The sequence below is a fragment of the Lissotriton helveticus genome, chromosome 12 (genome assembly GCF_964261635.1).
Source record: "Lissotriton helveticus chromosome 12, aLisHel1.1, whole genome shotgun sequence".
In the NCBI taxonomy this organism is placed as follows: Eukaryota; Metazoa; Chordata; class Amphibia; order Caudata; family Salamandridae; genus Lissotriton; species Lissotriton helveticus.
Window position 1 is genome coordinate 784,514,119 of NC_136073.1, and position 25,565 is coordinate 784,539,683.

At 42.9% G+C, this 25,565-nt stretch overlaps 1 protein-coding gene across 1 annotated transcript in view; it reads left to right on the forward strand.

Moving 5' to 3' along the window:
* The window catches only part of NPR1 (natriuretic peptide receptor 1), an 845,985-nt gene that overhangs the window by 147,701 nt on the left and 672,719 nt on the right, over positions 1 to 25,565 (forward strand). Inside the window, exon 2 of the mRNA XM_078671023.1 lies at positions 22,088 to 22,287. Coding sequence (XP_078527149.1) covers positions 22,088 to 22,287 — 200 coding nt within the window. The remainder of the gene's footprint in view (positions 1 to 22,087; positions 22,288 to 25,565) is intronic.

Genomic DNA, 25,565 nt, shown 5'->3' on the forward strand with positions numbered 1-25,565 from the left:
AATGCGTTGTAAAGGTAATTTAAAAAAAATTGTTGTAATGGCATGGGTTGTAATGGAATGCGTTGTAATGGATGTTGCGTTGTAAAAATGCGCTGTAAAGGTATGCGTTGTAAAAGTATGCATCGTAACGTCATACATCCGCCTTATCTGTATCTCTATATCTATATGGGGTGATTGCCAGACTTTTTTCCCTCTAAATGTTTTTGACAAGGTGGCCCTCATATCTATTATTGTCATTAGTCTGCTCCAGATGAATCTCACTTGATGTTTGTCAGGCAGGTTTGCAAGACAACCTCTGGCCTTCTGGCTGGTATTTTTTGTTTATAGATTTGCTTCAACGATTATGACTGCCAAGGGTGTAATCAAACGACAATCTGGAAACTCTTTTCTAGATTTTTCAATCACTGTGATACATGCATCCACAAGGGGGCACATCCCTGTTGTAAGGTTGGATGCCAACTTACTTGCAAAATATTTACAAAAAAGGATTTCATCCTTCTCTGAACAGCATTTGTTTTTAATGTGTTGTACTTCTCTTCCAAGAAAGTTATGTTGTCATATTTCGACTTCTGTGGAGTGAGCTCAGGGAGAAGCAAGCCTGGCATGTACCCCAACCACATTCTGGAAAGATTGTGTCCCACCACGTATATCATTTTGTACCTACCCTGTAACTCTGTAGTTTGCAGATATTCCTTTGCACTATTTTCCATTGGCTTTTTAATCTCCTTATATAGCTGGATACATTTTGTGCAGTGCCTCAGTGCTCACTGCCCACTTGGTCACTTTATCATTGATGGTCCGCTTAACCCTCAGGATGAAGATCTCAAATTCTTGAGATCGAAACGCCGTCGACCCTAATACAACCGGACTCCTTGTTTATTATATAAAAAGGTGCCTATAAGAAGTTTCTTCTTGTTGTCAATTCAGTGCATGATCTGAATGTCTTCTCACTCACCACAGCACGCTTTTTCACTTACCTGTGAGCACTAGATCTATAAACCTCTTAGCAAATTGAAATGAAATATTGTGCAATGAATACATTAATTGCCTGACAATGTTTACATGTGTCCCGTCCCATACATGACTATGATATACTGTCTAAAGTTGTGTCCTATGAGTATATATGACTTACTGTCCCTTTAAAAAAAAAATATCGCTATTGTGATCTATTGGCCTTAAATGAACCACTGTTTCCCGACATGACCTTCTGCAAGGTCATCTCTGCTCCACTGGTGGCTAATAATCAATGGTGCCCTCTTGCTGCTGAGAAGAGAGCAACTTTAGTAATAAATATCTATGCAAGATCACCCTAATTCCTTTTCTTCAGTGGTGAGCCGCGTCCAAAGGATCCACTCAATGGATCTGTTTGCCCCACTATGCCAGGTTTGAACCCTGCCAGGTCAACTCAGCCTCTCATGGTCTAGAGATCAATAAAATGAGTACCATTGAATTGGGTGACAATAAACATTTGTTGTTCTGCAGCCAGATGCCCTCAGTAGAATATACTCTTCCCAAATCTACGTGATGTAAGATTGGGAGGAGGAGTGGATTATTTTTCTGCCGTCAGTGTGACTGACTTTTCTCAAATCACTGACTTGAATGTGCCCCAGTCATTAGCATTACAGTGTGCACTGGTTTAATGGTCTCAGAAAATGCATCTTTTTTTGCTTTCCCAGCTTCATTTTCTGATAGGATCTCTGAGAATATGTTAACCGATTCACAAGGGTAAATACGGTAAACAGCCATTTCAACAATTTTTTGACTTTGCGATACCAATAACCGTTTAACCGCGGTGGCAATTCCACCGCGGTGCGGCGGTTTTATTGAGTGGGCAGGGCTGCGTTGGCCCATGGACGTGCGCAGCACTACGGAGGTTGTGCTCGCGATGGTAGTTGGCCGAACGGCGCATCGAAGGGGTTAACGAGTGCTATTCGGTAAATACATTTGTGTATATTTACTCACATGTAGATCTACACCTAGGTGTACCTCTCCACTTTCTTGCTATTTCACATTTCCGAGTGGCAATTTACTCCTTGTATTTCTCCACCCTCTCTTTTGAGTGGACGAAGCCTCCTACAATCAAATTTACTTGTGCAAAGCTACTACCATTAACTTTTTACCTGCTTGTGATTACCCTATGGGAAAGTACTGGATAATTTAATAAAGTTTATTTAAAAAAAAGATATACTTTTATATGTATAATATAAATAAAAAATAATGTAAAATATTTTTAATTAACCTGAAACTAAAAAAATAAAATGTTGTAGCACATTAACGCGTAAATTGAAATGTATATTAAACAATAAAATCATTTAAATATATTATTTTAACATATAAATATTAACTTTAGGCAATCCTTTTATACAATTACTAGGGCCACTGGAATTATGGGATTGTAGCTGTAGTGTTTTTCTCCTAATTATGGATCTGCTGCATTTGCTATATAATCCACCATCTGAGCATAATCTGCAGATTTGTTTAAAAAAAATTGCTTCTAGCTCTAATAGTTCAAAAGTCACTAAAAATGCATCAACACCTGTTGCAGCACAGTAGAAGTCCCTTTGTAAAGGATAACTAGTCACTTTTCTGTTGCCTATTGATATGTTTGTGTGCCAAACTGTTACTAATGAGGTGCAAACTCTGCCCAGTGTAAATATGTCAAAATAATGAACTAATCCTACAAGAAAATATGCTGCATTATGCCACATAATTTGCCCTTTTTTGCAGCGTAAATTAGTCAGCCCTGCCGCATAATTTGGCCCTCCCCTGCCTCATAATTGCAGTGGCACTGAAAATGACCCACCCATACTGACATCTTATTCTGATTTAATGTTTAGTAAACTTTGTTTAAAAGTTATATTTTCAATTCATTTACATACCTGTTTAACTTTTTTTTTAAAGTAAACATTTATTTCTTAAATTGAATTAAGTTTATTATCACATTTATATAGATTATTCATATATTCCACACAAAGTCGCCAACTTTGACTAGAAGCGGACAAAGCACATTGGGTGCCTGGAAAAGCAGGTGTGCCATGCAGCGTTTTTACAAATCATAGAAATCTACTTGATATATATATATATGGATATCAGTCTCGGCCAATGTAAGAGATATCCACTGGGCAGGTGGACATCTGTACATTCAGAGTATGAGTACTGCATCTAGTTGTCAGAGTATTTTACTCTGTCACTTTGATGGAGTAAAAATCTTCCCCCATAGTCATAATCGGCTCCTACATCTCAAAATTGCAGCTTCTCACAGCTGATTATTACTGCACTTATTTTAGATAATGGCAACAAGTATGGGAGTATTAGAAAGCATATATGTATATCTCTCTATATATATACACACACACACACATATATATTCACTGAAAAAACAACGGCTACAGGATTGTTATAGTTAGGATATAGAATTAAAAAAAACATTAGAAATTCACTTAAAAAACAAAGTTACAGGGACGTTAAAGTTAGGTTCAGACAGATTTTACACACACAAAACCATAGAAATTCAGCAGTTATAGTTATCTCAAGTAACTATAACTCGTGCCCTAAGGTAACTATAACTTGAGCCCCCGCCATGCACAGTTTTCTCATTAATAATTTTCCAGCAAATGTTGCAGTAATAATATCAGTGATGTCATAGAAGATATCATGAGTGATGTAATATGTTGGGTAATAAGCAGTGCAAGGCGGTTGCACAAGTTAGGGAACAAGTTATAGTTACTTGAGATAACTAGAACTGCTGAATTTCAATGGTTTTATCTGTGTAAAATCTGAACCTAAGTATAACGTCCCTATAACCTTTGGTATTTTAGTGAATTTCAAAGTTTTTTATTTCCTAACTATAATGTCCCTGTAACCGTTTGTTATTACAGTGAATTTCTAGTTTTTTTAACATAAACTAATATTTAATCACCATACATTAATCCAACCGCCGCTGCGCACCCGGGGTGTTGGCCCAGGGCTTGGCCGACCCTGCGTCCGTGGCCTGTGACAGACCCTGCCTCCAACCCCCCACAAGCAGCCAATCCCACCTACAGCCTTTAGCCGTGTGCAGGGAGGGTGGTCACAGTGCAATTGGCCCAGGGAGGGGAAGACGTACCCACCTCCCCCACAAAATGTGCCAGGGCCAGTGGCCACCCCCCAAAGGAAGGTAACCCACCTTTGGCTCAGGGGACCCTATCTCCGTGGGCCTGGTGTATTTTTTAGGGGTACCGGGTCCCCTCCCCTGGCCACTTTTGGCCCTAGGGTTCCAATCCCCTGGGGCCCGGCAACACATTGTAGGGGAAGGGGAAACAAAGCTCCCCTTCCCAGCCTGATTTCAGCCATGGGGACCCTGGGGCATATTATCAAGCACTGCGTTAAAATTATCGCCGCTTTAGCGGCAGAAGACTGCCGCTAAAGCGGCGATAATGGGCTTGATAATATGCCCTTGAGAATTCCCATAGAAGCCCATGTTGACACCAGAACACGGGCTTCTACGGGAATTCTCAACGGGATATTATCAAGCCCATTATCGCTGCTTTAGCGGCAGTTTTCTGCCGCTAATGCGGCGATAATTTTAACGCCGTTTCTTGATAATATGCCCCCCTATCCCTTGAGGCCTGGCACTAAGTTTAAGGGGGAGGGGGACACGCAGCCCCTATTCCAGCCCGATTTGGACCATGGGGACCCCATTCCCCTGGCGCTGGCACATTTTGTGGGGGAGGTGGGCACGTCTTCCTCTCCCTGGGCCAATTGTTGCCCCAGGGACCCAATCCCCTGGGGCCCAGTGCCTTTTTTTAGGGAAGGGGTATGTGGCTCTACTCCAAGGGCCCTTTGGGCCCTCGGAAGCCCATCCCCTAAGACCAACACCTATATTTATGGGGGAGGAGGCGTGCAGCCCCCTCTCCTGGACAATTTTGGCACCAGGGACCCCATCTCCCGTGGCCCGGCCATATGGTAAAGGGGAGGGGGGGCGCTCAGCCCCCCCTCTCCTTTCTACTCTTGAGTGTGGAAGGACGTCCCTCAGTGCGTGTTCTCCATCACATGAAGAATGAGGGTGTGGACTATGAGGAGAGGGAGAAAAACAATTGTGCATATATTATGAACATTCCCAGACAGATATGGGCAACAAATCAGATGGGCGCAAATACCATCGTTTCAGTCAAATTGTGTTACAGGGGAATGCCTAATGGTAACATTAGCATATTGGTTAAATGTATACGTTTAGCATATCAAGCAGTTTGAAAAAATATTTTAGGAGGTTATTAAGTATCTCTGTTGACAGTGGATGCTTGATATTCAATTAAACAGCTCACAGCTGTGACTAACACGCTTGACATTTTGTATTTTGGTTGGGATGACATTCTGCTTCACATTCTGCTAATTTGGCTAACAAGGACAGAGTAGTCAGAAGTTTTTTTTTACTTGATATTATAAGACATTTTAAAAACGGTTACAGTATGTAATTGTACTAATTCAATGACGCGGAAATGATGTGGTTCTTCGAGGTTCTATAGTAAGGATTAATGCTCTTTGGAATTTCTTTGGTGACGCAGCCGGCTTTTTCACCTCAGTATAGGAACTTAAGTAGTTTTTTTAGAGAATGTATTTTAATGTCTATTTTTTTTATTAATAGCACGTAGAGTTATTACTACTACCGTTAGTTGGTCAAGTGATGTCACAATAAAACGTGTACAACATTATTTTGATACTGTGCCCCCACACTTCTTGTTTAGGTTAATTCCTGCCAGACAGAGCATCTATCTGGTTGTGAAAGGCTTACTTGTCTTGAGACTTGCGGTAGCTGACCTGGAACGCAACTCCATCCATTGCTCTTTCCAGTGGCTTTTTGTTTTGTCTCTGTTTTTTGCTTGCATTTCATTTGGTGGCTTTACTTCTTTTAGCCCTTCCTTCTTGCCTTTGTTCCTCCCGTGGGGAACAGCTTGCTTGATACCTCTCTGCTTGGCTGCCTTCTATGCTTCCATGCTGTTCATTCCCCGAAAGTATTTTTTTTCCATGAAGCACTCCATGACAATGTATGTATTTTCCAGCTGTCTCCCCTGCATGCTTCTGCACCCACTCCCAGCACTCCACGTTGTTCTATTGCGTGTGTAATGCTTCCCCTAAATAGCCCCAAAGATGTTTTAAGGCATGAGCAAAGTGGACTCTGGCCCAGGGCCTCAGCCCTTCTGGGTGGGCCCCCCTTAGAGATCCTGCTCTGTTCTCCACACAGCCGTGCCCTGATAATCTTGAATGGTTCTTAAAAATAGATTGTTTTGAATACCATTTTCTGTTAATTTATTTTTATTTTTGCAGAGAACTGTTTGTCTTTCAACACCATGCAGCATCTGCAAAAAAAGTTCCTTTTAGATCAAAACAGAACTTCACATACGAGAAATGGGAGTCTGCCTTAGAGATTATGTGCAATAATGTTACTGAGCTACTGTTGTATTACAATATTGAAAACACACGTCACTAACCCTGAAGATTATATGGCAACACATTTAGAATTTGCAGCAGTCTGCCTGTGAAGTATCTGTGACTTGGCCAAAGAGGGCATGAAAGCTGAAGTTGGATCATACATTCAAAGCTTTTCCGAACAGGGGCCTCAAAAAAACGTTTGGCCCAGGGCCACCAAAATCCTTTTTTTTGGTAGAGTTTTTATATAGAGTAAACTAGACCCGAAGATATCGGATATCAGAGCGCTTTACATGAGCACCAGTTTCGTTACAGATGGACACATTCATTTTTGTTAGGCACGGGGAGATTAAGTGATTTGCCCAGAATCACAGGATGTTGAGTGTCGTTGCTGAGACTCGAACCCGGTCTCCCTACTTCGAGGTCGACCGCCACTTTATCCTCCTTAGCTTTGTCCTCTCTCCCCCAACCAAGTGCTCCATCTAGATCTTTCGTGCCCTTCTCTCCCCCATCCAACGCCTACGTTGTCATCTCGTCATGACCTTCTCATCTTCACTCAGCACTATAACTTGTCCTGCTCTCCACTCACCAAGCACTTCACCCTGTCCTCTCTTGCAGACCCAGACTGAGAACACAAATCAGCCCAGCAATTTCAGAACGGTGGGGATTGGTGGTTTAGGGGTTGGCCGTGCAGGCGAGTGAGAGAAAGGGAGTGGGCGAGGGTGCAAGTGTGAAGCACTGCTGCTTCACTAAACCGCCCCCCCCACACTGCCGCTTTTGTTGCTGGGGGAGGCTAGTGCAGCGGAAATGCAAAACCGACCCCCAGTAACAAAACCGGCTCCCACCCTTCCAGTCTCCCAGGGAAATGCCCGGTGCTCGCTACGGCCAGTCCGGCCCTGCTCTCTGCATGATCCATTCTCCCCCGCCCCCCCTCGATGCTTCTTCATCCTGTGCACGCTTCCCGTCCCCAGCCTGCTCCCGAATCATTTTTTTTAAGTACTTCTCTGCAGCCATTTAAACAAAAGAAAATGCTTTTGGCTCTACTTTTTGTTTACCAAGTCCTCTCGGACTGGTAAATAAATGAAAAAATGTTTGAAAATTTGGCGGTGGCAGCATCGTAGGAATTTTTTATTGCTTTTTAGCCATGTTGCACAGCAGTCGTGTTGCTTTGCAGCATTCCTTAATATCATTGATAAAGCCAGTCGTCTCAATGGCAAGACCACGTGGCTTCGCCAGTGCTTGTTATCAGGTCTCTACCTACATTTTCTTTATCACTGAATTCCAATGGAGCATTTCTATGGAAAGCAATTAGCACCCCACGAGTTTTCATTTTTCTCATGTCTGAAATATTTATGAAATTGCGAAGCATTTTGTTTAAACTTTGCTTAATCGCTTTTTCGGGCGAGGGATCTCTCGGTGGTAAACCACATCTGGTGATACAGTGCTGTGTGGTAATGTGCTTAGATTGTTCATCAAGGCCCTAAATGTTTAATAACAATGGGGCACATACATCAAGCATTTTACACGTCGCAAACGGGCCGATTCGCAGAATCGGCCTGTTTGCAACTGGAAAAATGCCTTTTCCGATGCATGTACCTTTTTGCAATCGCAATATAGGTAATTGCAATTTCTTGCGATTTCCTAAAGTGCGATTCCAACCAGGGAATCGCAATTAGCGATTCCCTATTTGCAATGCATGTAGCGTTTCCTAAATGCGACTGTGCGTTTAGGAAATGGTAATTACCATCAACTTCCAGTTGATGGTAATTTGTGCATGCATTGAAAAATGCACAAAAAATAAATATTTCAGTGCGCTATATGCTACACATGTGCATACTTACCTTTTTTGGGGGGGTGCTTCAAGGGGGCCTTAGGCCACTAGGCACCCTTGGATTTGTATTCGCAAATTGCGATTACCAATTTGGCAATCGCAAATTGCTAATGCATTCCCATATATTCCTATGGGCCTGTAGGCCCATAGGAATGGTTGGGAATGAATTCCCTAATAGCGATTCGCAATTTGCAATTCGCTATTAGGGAATGTTAAGGATTCGCAAGATTATATGCAAATTCTTCATACATAGGCATTTCCGATTACCACATAGCGATTCCTTATAATTCGCTATTTGGTAATCGCAAAATGATTACCTTGATGCATGTGCCCCCATATTCTATTTAAGTGTTAGATACAGTAGGCCCTTCTGTATCCTCCATTTATAAATGTGTTTTCCCCATGTGCATTTCTGTGCAGGCATGTGTCGTTTGTCTGTATGCTGTGTTATGGCACGTATTCCAGAATCATAGGGAAATCTGAGACTACTAGACCAAAATTGTGACACCTTGGCCCAGATTCTCAAAGGTTTACTGTCAGGAAGGCTTTACTTATGTAACGCTAAACCAAAGATTATCCCTTTTTGAGATTCACAAACCAACGCAAATTGGTATTTGTGTTGGTTTGTATGGAAAAGTCACACAAAGCAGCGCGAAATGCTGCTTTGCACTACTTTGCATCACGTTGCATCAAGGTGGCTTTACATGGGTGGTACATGGGCATAATGGTGTTACCACCAATGCTTTTTCACGCTAAACCCTATTCTCCAACATAAGTAGAAAGGGTTTAGCGGAAAAAATTAATGCTGCTAAAACGCAGGCATTAAACGGAGAAATGTTTTCCTTTCTGTGCTTTTCCAACTTTGCATGCGTGCTGCATTGTGTAGCACACATACAAAGTAGCAAAAGCTTTTTGACTTGTCTAAGCATAGTATTTTGTGTAGGAAGGACACCCTTCCTGCAGAAAACCTATGCTAGACTCACGTACACACCCTAGCGCTACAGCAGTAAGTTGTGTGCAAGGCACACGACAGCTGAAATCACCGCCTGCATTAAAGAGGGGGAAAAGAGAGCCATTTCTAGGTGAATATGGCGCTCTCCTTCTCTGTTGTATGGCGTTTTAGGATCCGAGCGAAATTTCCAGATTCATGCCCTTATATAGGTACAATTCACATTGCCTTCATATAGGCATAGAAATCATACCCATATTTAGACATAGCCCATGCAGTCCAAATACAGGCATGGCTACTTCCACTCGTATCACAAAGCCACAACGATTTCTTGGAAAATTGGCTTAAGCAGTCAAGGACATCCCCTTGCTTGAATATTGATTTGTCCAAGAACTCATGGAGTTTTCAAAGAACTACCATTCCCTTGGGGTTCTTTGATGATGTTATTATGATCGCCTTTACGTCAAACTCGGCAACTTCAAGGTATAAATATGCCTTCACTTGGTCTAGCAAAGACACAGTGGTTCGGAGCAGCTCGACTATCTACTTGCCCGACGCAGCTCACTACAGCAAGTGACGAAGGAAGCCGACCCTCCAGCTTATGCACTGATCAAGAAGCTGTCCTTTCTCTCGCTGAGAATCCAGCTCCAGTGTTTCTAAGCTTCCCTCGCGGGGTGTTGGGAAATCGAGTCCCACGACAGAGATACCAGACCTCGTTCATTCTAAACTAAGGTATGGAGCTGATTAGACCCTAAAGAGAAATCTTGGATAGATTCTTGCCAAAGAAACTAAACCTATGCTACACCACACTTACTTCTTCCCTCGTACTAGACTTAGGTTAGGTACATTGGGGTAGGCGTATTTTAGAAGCACCAGTTGAGTACTTTTAACCTTTGTTATTTATGTACGTATCTATCTATGGTTTAGAAACCATACAATGCTTTTACAGTATTATTTTATAATACTCTTCACACTGTACGCGTTATACTTTGTACCCTGTATTACGATTGTAGCAGGTCACTTTACTTACATGAGAAAGAAGACTGTTCAATAAATCCTTTTATTGAAAACGCCCGTCTCTCTACTTCTCTGCACCTCTGATGAAACGAAGCATGCACTATTGACTGGGGTAAAATATCTATCTATTGTTTCCACGACTCTGAAGATACGTTTATTCTTGGGGAAACAAAGTTGTCATGTTTATGCGGTTGGCAGAAACTAATCCCTTCTTGTTTATTCAGGAAAGTTTCTGGTGACCTCTGAGCTAGCTGGCACTCACAATTAAGTCTAATATATTCGATAGAGACCTAGTAGACCTCAGTCCTACGTCAAATCTATAGGATAGATTATTCCAATGCACAGAGCCTATTGGGAATATAGGAACTACACTACAGCTCCCTCCCTGTCATGCAGCGCAGCAGCTTAGGAAGCTGCGCTGCATTGTCTGTCAACTGTCAGAATCTGGGCCCTGGAGCCTTATACCTGTTGGGTTCTGGGCTTCCCCGACTGCTGAACCTCAAACTGAACTCCAAATACAACCCTTTAGCACTTGCCCCTCAACGTAGCTAGACAGGGAGGTTCAAGGTTTACACCCAGGAAAGGGGATGTGGGCAGAGGGGTACACTACTACACACACACTCTGGTGCTGCCTTGGGATTCAGCCATTCTGGAAGGGGGTAAGTCACAGGACTTTGGAGGTGCTGGAAATAACACTCAATCTCACGCAGCCGCTGGTGACCTTGGGTATCTGGGGGAGCAATCTCTGAACAGATACACTTTTGTCTGCAATGTCACGCTGATGGTAGTTCGCTGATATTTGATCCACATGTGGAATGGTCCTACACTCCCGACAGGGCAGGAATGTAAATCCATCATGGATTGGTGCATGAGGGCCGAATGACTAGCGCAGGGGTCTCCAACATTTTCTATAATGAAAGCTACTTCTGATCAGTCAAAATCACTGTGAGCTACTGAAGCCTGAGTAACTTGCGCATTGCTACCAGACACCCCCTCACCCAGCTTCATTGACTTTAAACCTAAAGTCATGGAGCCCGGTACTATGGTTTGAACAAAATACTGTGACTAGGGGTACTATGATAGGGCTGCCATGTACGTCAGTGAGTGCATGGTCTGTGGCGATGTATGAACATGTGTGTGAATTAATGGGATATATGTGTATGGCTGACTGAGAGCTTGTGTTGTATGTACTTGTGGCATAGGACATACCTTTCGCCATATGTGACTCCATTACATGTACAACACAAGCATGCAACCATTTTTTTTAAATGGGAGAAATTTAAAGTGCAGAAAATGTTCTGCAAAAATGTTCATAGTAAAGAGAATTTTTCTGCACTTGATGGAACATTTTTCTGTACTTTACATTTCTACCATTTTTAAAAAATGGCTGTATTTTTCAGTTATAAATATGGTCACGTGTCTACCAGCCACTGGGAGCAAGACACCTGCTGTTGGTAAATGCAACACTTTGAAATGGGAGAAAATTCAACTGTAGAGTTAACTTTATGTTAACATGCAGTACATAAAACTCATCATTTTAGCTTTCTCCCATGTCAATGTGTCTTTACAAACAGCAGGCATACTCTAAGTGGCCTGTAAACATGGTGTCATATTTATAACAAGAAAATACAGACATTTGTTTAATTGTTAGGAATTTAAAGTGAAGAAACATGCTTCATAATAAATTAGGATTTACCTGGCGTAATTTAAAGTAGAGAAAAACATTAAGACAGTGTTTAATTGAAAAAAAATTCTTCACTTTAAATTTCTCCCATTTAAATGAAAATGACAGTATTTTTCTGGTTATAAAAATGGCACTGTGTCTAGCAGCCACTGGGAGCAAGATGCCTGCTATTTCTAAACGTGGCACTTTGAAAGGAGAAAATGTAAATGAAGAGTTAACTTAATCATTAAGTTAACCATTCATTTTAATTTTGTCTCATTTAAAAGCATTCAGAAATATAATTTTGTTCACAGACTCCAATATTGAATTGACAGGGACTTTTATTTAAGAGTTAAATACCTCAGTGCTTCAATTCTGAACCTCTGTGACACACATGGGTCATACATCTAAGTGGAGCACTACTCATTAGCAGGCTCTGCTATCTGCAACCTGATAATAATGTAAAATAAACATAGCCTGTCCCTAACTTTATAAGGAAAACATAACACTCATTTCTTGCGGTTCTTAGTTAAAGATTAACTCAAAGCTGGAAGCTACTCTGAAGGCTTCTGCGAGCTACCGGTAGCTCACGATCAGCTGGTTGGAGACACTAGTGTATCTGTCTAGGGGTTCTCCCAGAAAATTTGAGAAAGTTGGGGGGTCCTTGGAGATCAGCTATGGATGGCCAAGGACTGATGAGGCTTACCAGGGACAACAGGCAGAGAGCGGGAGGGATATTGTGAGGGGGAGACGACGGGGGAGGGGGAGCAGAAGTTTTCGTTTGAGATTTCCAGGTATGTGGGATATATGGTATCAAAATCTTCAATAAAATTTCTTTGAAAAAAAAAGGTTTACACTCAGGGTGGCAGCATAGGGTAAAAACTCAGAGCTCAATCAAGCAACTATTAACCATTAATAAATCCTTATCCAGCCCATTCTTTCGCTTAAAAAGAAAAAAATACTTTGATCAATGTACAAAGCTAAATACTACACATGAAATGCAGAAGGCTAAATAATACATATGCTCATAAAGGGTGAAGGGTTGTTGCTGGGGGACAAAGTCAACAGTATAAATCACAACCTTCAACACACATGCAGGTAAAGGCATGGTGTTGGAAAAACTGCCTGAAATACAATAAGCAGCCCTGGGGGCTGGTGGGTCATGGTCTGCTTTCACTTTGTTCTAGCTGGGGATTCAACAGCAATGCCGGTGAAGTAAGGCTGGCTTCTGGATGACTCATAGCTGCCCTGGTGCCAGTTAATGCTAGTGTGGTCCCTGCCAAGTCTTAGTTATGCACTGTACCTTTAAATAGAGGATCACAGGTTTTTTGATTCGGCCCGCCTGTCAGTGATCGTGGTGTGAGGCTTCTGCAAGCGTGCCCTCCTGCAAGTACCATGGAAGTGCGGCAGCCCTGACTCTGCCCTGGCCTAGCCGACTTCAAAGACGGCATGCAGACTCTCTGCTGTGCAGACTCTCACGAGAGGATGCCGTACGAGCAGAAGGAGGGAGGCGAAACTCCTCCATCTTCTGCCAGGGAAAGGAATGCAAGCCTCCCCCGCTCAGGGGAAATCATAAGTACAGATTGTAGGAGTAAATAACCTCTCACACAATGGCGCTCTGCTGTAGGGCCAGAGTTTTAAAGCTTCAATACACAGTCTGGCAGTTCCAGATCAATCCTTTGGCTGCAGTGAGGCAACTTTCAGTTCCACGAGCACAGCTCCTTAAGGCCCTCCACTTCTAGGCAACCTTTCCTTCATGTGGGCATACCTCTAGTACCCCATCTCAGAAGTAGGAGGCTTTCTCCCTTCAAGTTGATTTAAGACAGCTTCTCCCAGCAGGATCAGGACTTCCAAGTTCGAGTTCCCAATCCTGGAATGTTGGCATCCCACTCCCCCATTCATATGAGCTTCGATCAATTCAAAGAACCCAGAAATGTTCCCTAGTTTTCTACAAATTCACATCTTTGTCTGGGAGGCTCATCCTCAACCTCCATCTTGTCAGCTGTACACATGCAGGAGATCTAAAGTGGATTTACACCTGCACACCGTAAAGCATCACATCCAAACTCCTGCCCTCTCTGCTTCATTCACACAGAGCAAATATACCTGCACACTATGGGGCATGTGTATCAAGCACTTTTCTCGTTCGCAAACGGGCCGATTCTCAGAATCGGTCCGTTTGCGAATGGGAAAAGGCCTTTTGGGATGTTTCATCCCAAAAGGGCATAGCAAATTAGAGAATCGCAAAATTTGTGATTCTTTATTTTGCAATTGCATTTAAGGAATCGCTAATGGCGATTCCTTAAATGCAATGTATGAAGCACAGAAAAAGTGTAATTTGGCCTTAAGAAATCGCAAATTACCACCAACTTCAAGTTGGTGGTAATTTGCGATTTCTTTGAAAAATGCACTTTTTTGCAGTTTTCAAAGTGCCATGTGGCGCACATGCATGCCCTTAGGGCATTATGTGCACCACATGTGTACACATACATATTTCAGGGGTGGAACAGGGTGTCCTTTTGACACCGTGGCACCCTTGAAATTGCATTCTCAATTTGCGATTCTCTAATTGCAAATCGTAAATTGAGAATGTCTTCCCATTCATTCCTATAGGCCTCCTAGCCCATAGGAAGGGATTGGAAGGTATTCATTAATTGCGAATCGCGATTCGTAATTAAGGAATATTAAGAAATCACAATTATTATTGCGATTCCTACATACATAGCATTTTGCGATTCCTTAATAGCAATTCACTAAAAATCGCTATTAAGGAATCACAAAAGGGCTTATTCATACATGTGCCCCTATATCCCTTAGGTATGCACACAATATTGATGGTACTAAATATCGAGCACAAAATATTGCAAAATAATAGACAGGTAATTAAGTCTAGATGTTCCATACCTACATAACATATATTTACCTATGCGGAACCTACATCTACAAGGTACATAGATGTGGAGTTAGGAATAGTAAATCTGTACTTCCCTATACGCACATACCTTTCGATATTTTTTCCCTCCATATTCTGTCCTCAGTATTGTACCACAACATTTGTTCACGTCGATGTTCGGTAGTAAAATCATCCCAGATAAATGGAGCGAAGGACCTGGTCCAAAGGGATTGACAGAACTTTGTAAACAGGAGAGGCTGGTAGGCAACTCTCAAACTGAAGGTAACAGGAAAAATACCTAATCCTTCTATTACAATCAGTGGCTGCCACCGCTGCCAGTTCTTCTCAACCAGTAAATATTGAGAGTTGCCAGTCGCAGGAGAAAGGAGTACACTTGGTGTGTGCCTCTAGGACACAGAGCCTTGCTCTGGATCTAATGCCATTTGACAGACATACTCAGTAAACATGCATGATTTTGTGTGCAGAGGCAAATAATCAAAACCTACAGAGATCTGCTTCAAGTGGAACTCTGGGCATGGATGCATTTTTGTCCCATTACTGTGCAATCTGGTTTAGCCTTTGTCTACAATATTGTGAAATTAAATATGTTTTGATAGCAAATGTACAACAAAATCATGCACCAATGCCATGGTGGTTGTTTTTTGGTAACAAGTGGAATGGCATAATGCACAGTTGCCATGTTGGTTGTATCTCATACATTGAGAGAACCTAGAGGCACAAATATCTGTCAGTGGTAATCAGCCTTTCTGCTCCCTGTGTAGAATCTTGATATTTAGCATACTCACATTTACTATTAGCCAGCCTCAGCCCCTCAGGTAAGAGCGGTGGGGCCGGGATGGGGAGAGATTCGACAGACGACCATGAGGGGAAATGAAATAAATAATTTTCTCTCGTCGTCTGTTGAAATCTACCCCCCACCTGCCCAGCGCTACCGCTCTTACCTGCACGGGCCACGGCTGCTATTAGCTATGATGTCCCATTAACATGCCGTCTTCAGCTGTTGTTGAATGAACATTAATAAGGCTTCAATTGAAACGTAACAAAATGCTTGGGCAATGCCTCTGTTGCCTTTTTTGGTAGTAGAAGGCATACAGATAAGACTATATTCCATCTGAGATATGGGTCTGCCTTATTCTTGCCTGCACCCACACTTCCAGCTTTCTAGACACTTTCTTAGCCTGACTTTGCCACTTGATCTTGAATGTCATACATCCGGTTTTTCCCCATCGGAATTTGTAGTCTGAGGGGAAGTGTCCATTGAAATTGGATTTTCTTATCACTGAGCTCCCTGTGATTGCTCCTAAATGCTTTCTCTTTTGAAGTGTGCTTTAAATCAATTCCTAAAATAAATGAATTAATGTAGCATATTGGAGCTTGTTGGTTTTGTACCATGTTTAGTTCTGTTTGATTTGAAAGGGGATATTTTTCAGGGGTATCTCCGGGTCTACCACTCTTACCCACTCTGAGTTCCCTTCCTATTCCCAAGTTTCACACCAGGATTCTCTTAACAATTCCTTGAGCAAAGCCAAGGTAGCCAATTAGATCTTCTTTTCCTACTCCCAATTTCAAGTTCTATATGTGCATGTTCTCTTCTTATCTTTAGACGAAGCTTATTACATGTCTATGGACCAAGAAGTAGAAGTGACTTACTTAGTAGGTCTTATTATACATTGCATTGTTTAGCAGATGATACTTGCACATTAATGAGGATTGTGAGAATAACAGATTATTAAGAGCCTAATTATGACTTAGATGTGGTCTGGCGGACGGAGTGGCTGTGCCTTTGAAAAAAGGCACCACAATGGGAACGTCACACAAGGTTCCTGTATGCATGGACTGTTAAGTCCATGTCTGCATGAACTGGTGTGCATGCACACAGGGGGGCACATGTTGTGCCCTCCTATGTATTGTATTTTAATTGCATTTATATAGCGCTTACTACCACTGACGAGGCGTCAAACCCAAGGATTAGTGTTGAATTAGTATAGTGAAATATGAAAGTAATTTGAGGGGTGGATAGGTTAGTCAGTTTTTCGAATTCAGAAGGATAGCGGAGGGATAGAAGAGGGGAAAGGGTTTGCATTTATATAACGCTTGTTACCTCTGATGGGGTGTTGAAGCGCTTTTTTTGGTGAGTAGCATGCTACTCCGGAACCCATAAAGGATCAGTGGTGAATTAGTATAGTGAAATACGAAAGCAATTTGAGTGGTGATATTAGTCAGTTATTTGGATTGAGAAGGATAGCGGAGGGATAGAAGAGGGGGATGTATGACGTTACAACGCCTGCCTTTACAACGCGGTTTTTACATCGCATACCATTACAACGCATAGCGCTTTTGGGTGTTGGATAGTGAATAGTTTAATTTACTATTCCAACTCCAGTCCCCGTGGACACTAGGGAAGGTTATTGGATAGTAAATTAACCTATTCCCTATCCTAGAGCGCCTCCCAGCGCAATGCGTTGTAATAGTTTGCGTTGTAATGACCGCGTTGTAATGGTAGTGCGTTGTAAAAGTTTCGTTGTAAGTGATGTTTACCGAAGAGGGGGAAAAAGGTTTGCATTTATATGGCGCGTGTTACCCTTAATGGGGTGTTGAAGCACTTTCTTAGTGAGTAGCACGTTACTCCAGAACCCATAAGGATTAGTGGTGAATTAGTTTAGTGAAATATGAAAGTAATTTGAGTGGTGGATATTAATCAGTTATTTGGATTGAGGATAGCGGAGGGATAGAGGGAAAAAGGTTTGCATTGATGTAGCACTTGGCATCCACATGGCGTGAGGCACCAAGGAGCCTTGTAGGGCCCCCTTTGTCTCCTCTCCAGCTTGCTTTTCATTGCGATAGAACTACCATGAAACCGCTGCAGAGAGGAAACTTGTTATATGCTTGGTGGGACTATGGCGGCCCAGCCAACCATATAGCAACCTTAGGACTGCTGCGCCAACTCCAGGTAAGCGGCGGTCCCATGGCAGTCCCACCGCTGGTGTGGAGGTTGCTGGCCCGCCACGCCACCACAAGGCTGGCGGTCCACAGACCGGCAGACTCGTAATTGGGCCCTAAGTTCTCTTCTCGTGTTTTGGGCAATTTTGTGCCATGCCGAAGGACCACCCGATAAGGTGTTTCTGTCCTTCTCATGTTCAGGGAAAGTTTGCTCAATATTTCTGGACACGTGTTGAGAATCCTCTACCACCTCAGGTGTTTTGTCTTTCTTCCAACACTCACTAAAGCTTGTCCACTCTCCACCTATATATGTCATTGGCTTGTGTCATTGTCCTTCATAAATGCTGGCTTCTGATTCATTAATAGGCTTTTTAGTCCCTCCTTAGTACCATCTTGTCTTCATTCGTAACCTCCCATGAGGACTGGCCCTTTTACTTCGGTTGTTACACAGTGAGTGTTTTTCAGTCTGTAAGAACTATTTTCTTTAAATAGTTTCTCCTACTGCAAGCACAACATGCTTTCTTGCAACATTCAGCGCGCCATGTACGTTTTCACTTTCTAAGCAGCCCAGGACAATGGCGGCTGATTCTTTGAATAGGTCTCGCATTTACAAGAGTTGGAGCTATTGGCATTCTACATGACAATTCCTTTTATTTATGTGTTAATTTTCAAAACATATACATGAAAGGCACTGGCATTTACAATGCCAATAGCTTAAACTCTAGCAAATGCGAGACCTATTACATTGCAAATGCTTGTTTATTCAGCTCCTGATTTTCGGGGGAGCTTGTTTTTTGTCTGTAGCTGGGTTGGAGACTGACTGATCCAAGATGTTTGCATTCCTTTTTCAGGCTTAGGTGAAGCTGTCCATGCCTGAAAGCTGGGGTATGTGATTCACTACCCCCTTAATCTGTTTACGTTCTTTTCTCATGCTCATAAAAGCGTGCTCCATGTTTACTGGCAAGAAGTGCCAGCAACTGATCTCCTGAGTTCTTTTGATCCCTTCCCTTGTTCAAGCAAGGCTTGTTGTATAGCTGTGGGCCAAAGGGTCAGTTTGATTGATGTCTAGAAGCAGTATTTTTCTCATTGCCTTTTTAGGTGGACGTGGGTCCTGAATATCGAGTAGGGAATATTGTTATATTATATAGGTAGGTAGAGGTGGGCAAGCCAACAAATTAACTGGGAGAGCTGAGCCCAGGGATAGCTGGGCTCTAACAGCCTGTGCCTTAGAAACAGATGGCATCTAAATCATGCAACAAACATCAAATGAAAAGATGATACTCTCTTTAAAATAAAAAGGAAGGTTTTAACATGAAGAAGCTTTTCGCCTTAATACATCAGAAAATTGTTTTACAGTGTACACCCTGAAAGCACTATTGGAAGGTGCATTCATATGTGACAACGAAGAAAATGGAGTCTCTTAAAAACAAAATATTTGCCTAGGATCACATATTTTGGTCAATTTGAGAAGCCAGATGTAGTCCCAAGACTTCTGATTTCACATTATGCAATTCTCTCACTAGATGGCTACTTCTTTATTTTACTTTTAACTCCAAAGGTGTATGCTTTTTAAAATTCTTGGGGCATGATGGTAATGTTTGTGGCTAGCAGAAACCACATTGCAGTTCGGCTCGTTTTGGGCTCGAGGGTGAAAGAGGACCTTGAGCTGAGCCAGGCCTTTGGCTCGACTCTTAAGTAGCTTACCCACCACTAATCATAGCTATGGTAATGAAATACCAACAGGTAAAAATGTATAGACTTTTTTATACCAAACTGTGTACCTAGGCATTATTTATGTATATATTAATAAATCCTCAAGATACGTAGAATAGGAGTTAATAGTAAATCTATACTTCCCTATGCACACCTCTTTCGATAGTTTTGCCCTTGATATTTTGGCTGTGATATGAAGGTATACCAATATCCTCTACTTGATGTTTTAGACTCTAGCCTTCAGGTAAAGCTTACTGTGGAGCTGTAGAAATGAGAAAGGTTTTGTTATCTGTGAGCCAAGGAGGGGGAAGTGCTGACCTATTAAGAGTGGCCCTTGTCTTCTTCTATTTAGGGGAGTCCTGCTCCATGTCTGTGATTAAGGGTGTGGGAATGGCTAATCTTTTAAGTGTGACTTTTGCTTTCTTCTTCTGTTTGGGGAGGCTTGTTCCATGAGACAGGGAATGTGAATGGATAAATTCCTACATGTTTTCTATTTTCTTTTCATATAAATGGTTTGCTTGTTCCATGCTAGAAGGCTGAGGTGTAAATGTTTGGGTAAGATTCATATTTTGTCATCTTGTTTTGAGATAATGTGCAATGTGATAGGCTGAATGACTACTCTACTGCCAGCAGTTTTCTGCGTTTTTGTAGTCTACTGAGTAGGTCAGTTTGAGACTGTCTGCATACCGAATGCCGTATATGGTTTATACTAAATGCCTATAAACACATGCCTTCCTACCACACAAAGCAGGTGTGGACAAGGACTTGGGTCCCTTCATAAGGCAGGCGGCACTGAATATAAGCTAAAATACTCCTTAGGGATATCCTGTCGTACTAGCAAGCCTCCCATCTGTTGATCCTGAATTAATGGTGGTATGGAGATAGGGGGGACCCGGCTTATGCTCTTGAGCGCTATCTTATGGGAACCGACACTCTGCACACTATTTTATATTCCGTGCGGTTGAGGAGGCGGTTGCCGCAGGCTACCCAGATAGTCTTTCAGGTCTGGAGGCAGGCGTTGCGTCGCATGGGATGGTGGGGTACATTAACGGAGGAGACCCCCCCTATGGCGTAATGGTCGTCTGCCTGCCCTGGCGTCCCTGCAGGGCTTTGGGGGCTGGGACAGCATAGGAATTTCAACACTGGGTAATGTTATGTCTGGCACGGCCCTTAAATCATTTCAAGACCTTAGCGAGGAATATGGCATGCCTCGAACCCAATTCTTCAAATATCTACAGTTCCGCCATGCCATTGCACCTAGTCTGGAGGGACTTGACTCCCTACCTGAATTTAGCCCACTAGAGGCAAAGGTATTTATGGGGGATTTGGAGGATAAGAAAATATCCCGCATATACCAGACTCTAGTTACACATTGTTTCTCCTCCCTACACAAATTGAGGGAATCCTGGGAAAGGGATGTCGGAACGTTGGAAGAGGAAGATTGGCGGGAAGCCCTTGAAGCTCCCCGAGGTGCAGCCATTGCAATACGCTTACGATTCATCTAATTCAAATATCTTCATAGAGCTTATTACACTAGGGAGAGGCTGTGGCGGGCGGGTCTGATTGCGTCTCCAGAATGTTTGAGGTGCGGTCGAGAAGTGGACACTCTACTCCACACGGTATGGAGCTGTAGTGTCTTGGGTGGGTTCTGGAAAGGGTTGTGGGACTGTTTGTCTGTGTTGGGATGGGAACTTCCGCGTACCCCACGATTAGGTCTTTTGCATGTTCTAGAGGGGGTGGGGGGGAACATATATAAAAGGCATCTGCTGCTGTTGGGCCTCACATTCGCCAAAAGGGATGTGGCCCAAGCATGGAAAGATAAACGGGCTCCTCCAGTAGTGGTGTGGAAAAAGGGACTAGATTTTTATATGGGGTGGGAGCGTCCTATTTTTTAGGCCCGGGGCTGCCCTAGGAATCACTACAAAATATGTAAGAGGTGGGCGGAATATAGGGGTCTATGGTTAGAACCACCAACAGAACGTGATGATTGCTCGGGGATAGTAGAAGGGGGCCGAAATTGAGGAACTGTATACACTGTTTTACATGTGAAACTGTTTGAGAATGAGACGGTATCGTGCAGTGGGCTAGGGAGGGATCCGGGTGGGGGGGAGTTGGCAGTGGGGGGGGGGGTGGAGGCAGGGAGGGGGGAGGGGGGAGAGGAAAGCCAAAAGATGTATAGATTGCCCATCATTTGCTGCTGTTGATATGTTTGCAATATTCTCCTGAGTGTGGAGAGCTGCACCTTGTGTGCAATTGATCAATAAAATTTGTTTTGAAAAAAAAAAAAAACTACTCATTAGGAATGCATGTACCACATGTAAACAGATGCACATGCTCCTTACTTTTGTCCCAAGAACCCTAGTGAAGTTAACACAGCCTCTCTTTGTTGATCGGGTACCGGTTTGCTTGATCCACTGAACACACATCCTGGGGGGGGGGGGGAACACAAATGAAAAAAGAAGAGAATGAGTTGTGATATTGAAGATTACTACAATAGATTATGATAGTGTGGTTGTTTTTGCAACGTGAAGCTTGCATTGTAAGCCTTTCTCGGATGAGCTTCTTGAGCTCCTGATTGTAAGGCACCTTGAAGATCGCTTTGGATTGTTCACTGTTATGTTTGGCCTCACCTTGTCTCCTACTTTCTTTTCCTAGTTGTCTATATCTGCTGCACCCCGGACATTTTCCGACAGCTCATGCTGCAAGCCTGGAGAGAGGGGTTGAGCAACGGCGACTATGCCTTCTTCTACATTGACGTCTTTGGTACCAGCCTCCAAGGCTCGCAGTTCCCAGACCCCGAAAGACCCTGGAAACGAAACGATGCAGATGATGCCATCGCCAAGGAGGCTTTTAAGGTAAAACTTGAAGTGCTACTTTACTTGCTTTGGGGTTTGCCTGGTACATTCAGATGTTTCACTGGACTGGTGCCTCTAAATGTGAAAGTGATCTACTTTGCCATAGTCTATTAAAGGTGGGCACACGCAGACAAAGGTTAAGCAAGTTTGTTGGAAAAATAAGTTGACGACAATGGCACTCATTGAGTGTCCGTGTGTCCCAGCTTCCCTGAATACAACACACACATACTCAAAGACCTCACAGGCACCCTCACCAATCCCACATCCACCTATGTCAGCCGCTTTTGGCCTCAATTTACTGGAAACCACATGCCTCTACAAAAAAATGACAAAACCTCTTAGACTATATAGTGTTCAGGATAAGACACATCAATTATTCAAGGTCTTTAAGATAGAACTATGGCTCCCACCTCTTTGGACTATCTGCTGCACCGGCCGATCATGAAATTAATTGTCTGGAACCTTGCTAGTAACTGAATAGTCATTTTTTTTCTCCTCTCCACTTTACCCTCTCCCATAGACTCTAAAAACTTAAACTTAACTAAAAACTAGGCTTTTTACTCTTTATCGGATGTTCACAGGACCTAGGAATTCTTCAGTTTTCTCCTCCATCCTAAGACTTTGGACATTTGCTTACACTCTATGTGTTTTTTTTTCATTTTCTTCATTTCCCTTACAAAGAGAGATCCTCGTTATATTCCATATGCAACCAGCACCAGACCAGACACACAAATTGTAAATCAGCTCAACAGCTTTAAGAAGCTTCAAAGATTTATTTACATTGTTCTCAGTTGCAGCCTAGCATCTCAGTCTTGATCAAGCCACCCACGATAACTGAAATCATCTAACTTGGAGGCTGGTTCGCCAGACAAATCAATCAATCAATCAATCAATCAAAGGCATTTATAGAGCGCACTACTTACCCGTAGGGTCTCAAGGCGCTTGGGGGGGGGGGTGCCGTTACTGCTCGAATTAAATCTACAATCTACAAATTAAATCCACTGCCTCCCTCTAGAGTCTTCTTGAATTTAATCCTGGTACGACTCCTCATTTGCAGCCACTCTCATCACTCTACCCAACCATCTCAGGCACAACGTCATTTATTTTCAAACATTAACACTGAGTGCCTTAAATGAAACGAGACTTGTTACCATAATAAGAAAGCGAGAACTGTCAAACTACTCATTCATTTTTCACAACTTGTTTTTGTGAAAATAATGTGGGTACATGGCGTCTTTCAACTAAGGAGCCGAGCCCAAAGTAGCCAGGTGATCTACATTACTTTTTTAGATCAGAAGTCCTTTAACATGCCTTAATGTATATTGATGGAAGCATGGTGCATTGATCCTTTTTTAATTCAAATCAATTCTCAAAAAACATATTAAGTGTTTTGCTCTGCTATTCCTACAACATAAATATTCTTTTTAGAAACATGGCTCCCTTCATATGCAAATAATTATTAGGCCTGGGCATGAAATTCCGCTCCGCTCGCGGAGTTTGAGCTTTTCCCACATCACGCTCCGCGTAGTGCATGGTGTTCCGAAAAACTCCGCTCCGCGTAGCTGAATTATTTCATTGCTCGCCAACGTTAAGTTGCTGAGCACAAGTGAGGCCATTTGCGCTGATTTTCCAGCATGGGAGAAACACCTGGTGGTAAAAATCAGCGTGAACAGCACGACCTAACGTATTCCGCCACTTGCGGAACTACGCGTAGAGCGAATGAATGTTTGGGTCACAAAGAGGAACTCCGCCCAGGCCTAATAATTATTCTCAAATATGTGCAGCGAAGTGAATTTGTGAAAGTAAAACGCATGTACACAAAACTATGATCAAATTCCCTGCCATATAAATGTGGCTGTTGTTTCGCTTATCTTTTTGCAGTATGTGGATGCTTTTTCATGGAGAGTAGTTTACTGTTTATGGAACTCACAAATGTGTTCCCTCCCTGCCTTTGGTTTTCTGTTCTTTTAGGCCTATGCTTTTATTCTCACGAAAATGTAAAAGTACTGATGATGCAAAATCCATTAAATGCCATGAGGTATTTTTTGCGTACAGGCAGACTGGTAGAAACAAGTGGTTAGTAAGCACTGGTCCAATATCAGTAAAAAAAAAAATAAAAGCGTTAAAATATAAATGTTTATTTCCAATGCAAAAAAAACAGTTTTCATTAATTGCACAGAAGGCCTTTGAAATAATACTAACCCTGGGCAAAGCACTATGCTACGCTCGCGTAGTTTGCGCAACTTCGCACTACGCGAATTGTACGTAGCACAGTGCAAACACGCGTAGCGTAGCGGTCATTTTTTGCTTGCTCGCGGTCCTCAACGTCAAGTTGGCAGCCGCAAGCAAGCAAAATTACATCCCGGCGGGACTTTTTCCTCGTTTGCGATCAGCAACATCAAGTTGCCGATCGCGAGCTTGGAAAATAAACTTCCCGGCGAGATTCTCAACGCAGGGAGGTCAGGATTCTCATTGCGAGTGGTCGCAAATGCTCGCAACGAGAAACTAGCAGTCCGTGTTGAGAAAGCTGCCGCTCGAGTAGAAATCTACTCGAGCAGCAGAAAACGACCGCTTGCACTGTGCACGATGGAGTTTGCAATGACTGCACAGTGCGGACAAGCATCCGGCACTGTACAATCAGTGCGGACAGCATTTTGCACAGTGCACTACGCAGTTCGCGTAGCTATGTTTAGCTCGCGTAGTGCACTTCGAGTAGCTACGCGTAGCGCTACTTCGCAAACTACGCCCAGGCTTAAATAAAACCATATGTAACACATGCACTCGGGAGAAGCACTTAACTCCCCAAATTAGCATTTATAGTTGGGAGCATCAAAATACAGAAACTCAAAAACCCAGCCGCGGCCCATGCAGGTAAGAGCAGTGGGGCCAGGGGGGGCGAGGGGTTCGACAGACGACCACATCGGAAAACTTTGGGAAAATAAAATAAATCATTAATTTTCCCTTGTGGTCGTCTGTCAAAATCCCCAGCCACACCGCTCTTACCTGCACGGACTGCAGCATCAAAAACCAATGCCAAGATAATGCTCTGCCTGCAAAAGAAATGCTGAAGCTTATAGTACAGTTGCTCATGGTGAGGAAGTCTATTCTATTTATTTGTTATCAGTGTGCGCACCAGAGGGCAACACAATATCCCTGATGTTTAAACACAAATTAGGGGAATAGGCCCTAGTGGGGTATGACGTCCTCCGCTAAGCTGATGCCACTGTCCCAGCTACGTTCCTTTCAAACCTTCGACAGGTTCAGTTCAAACATCTGTC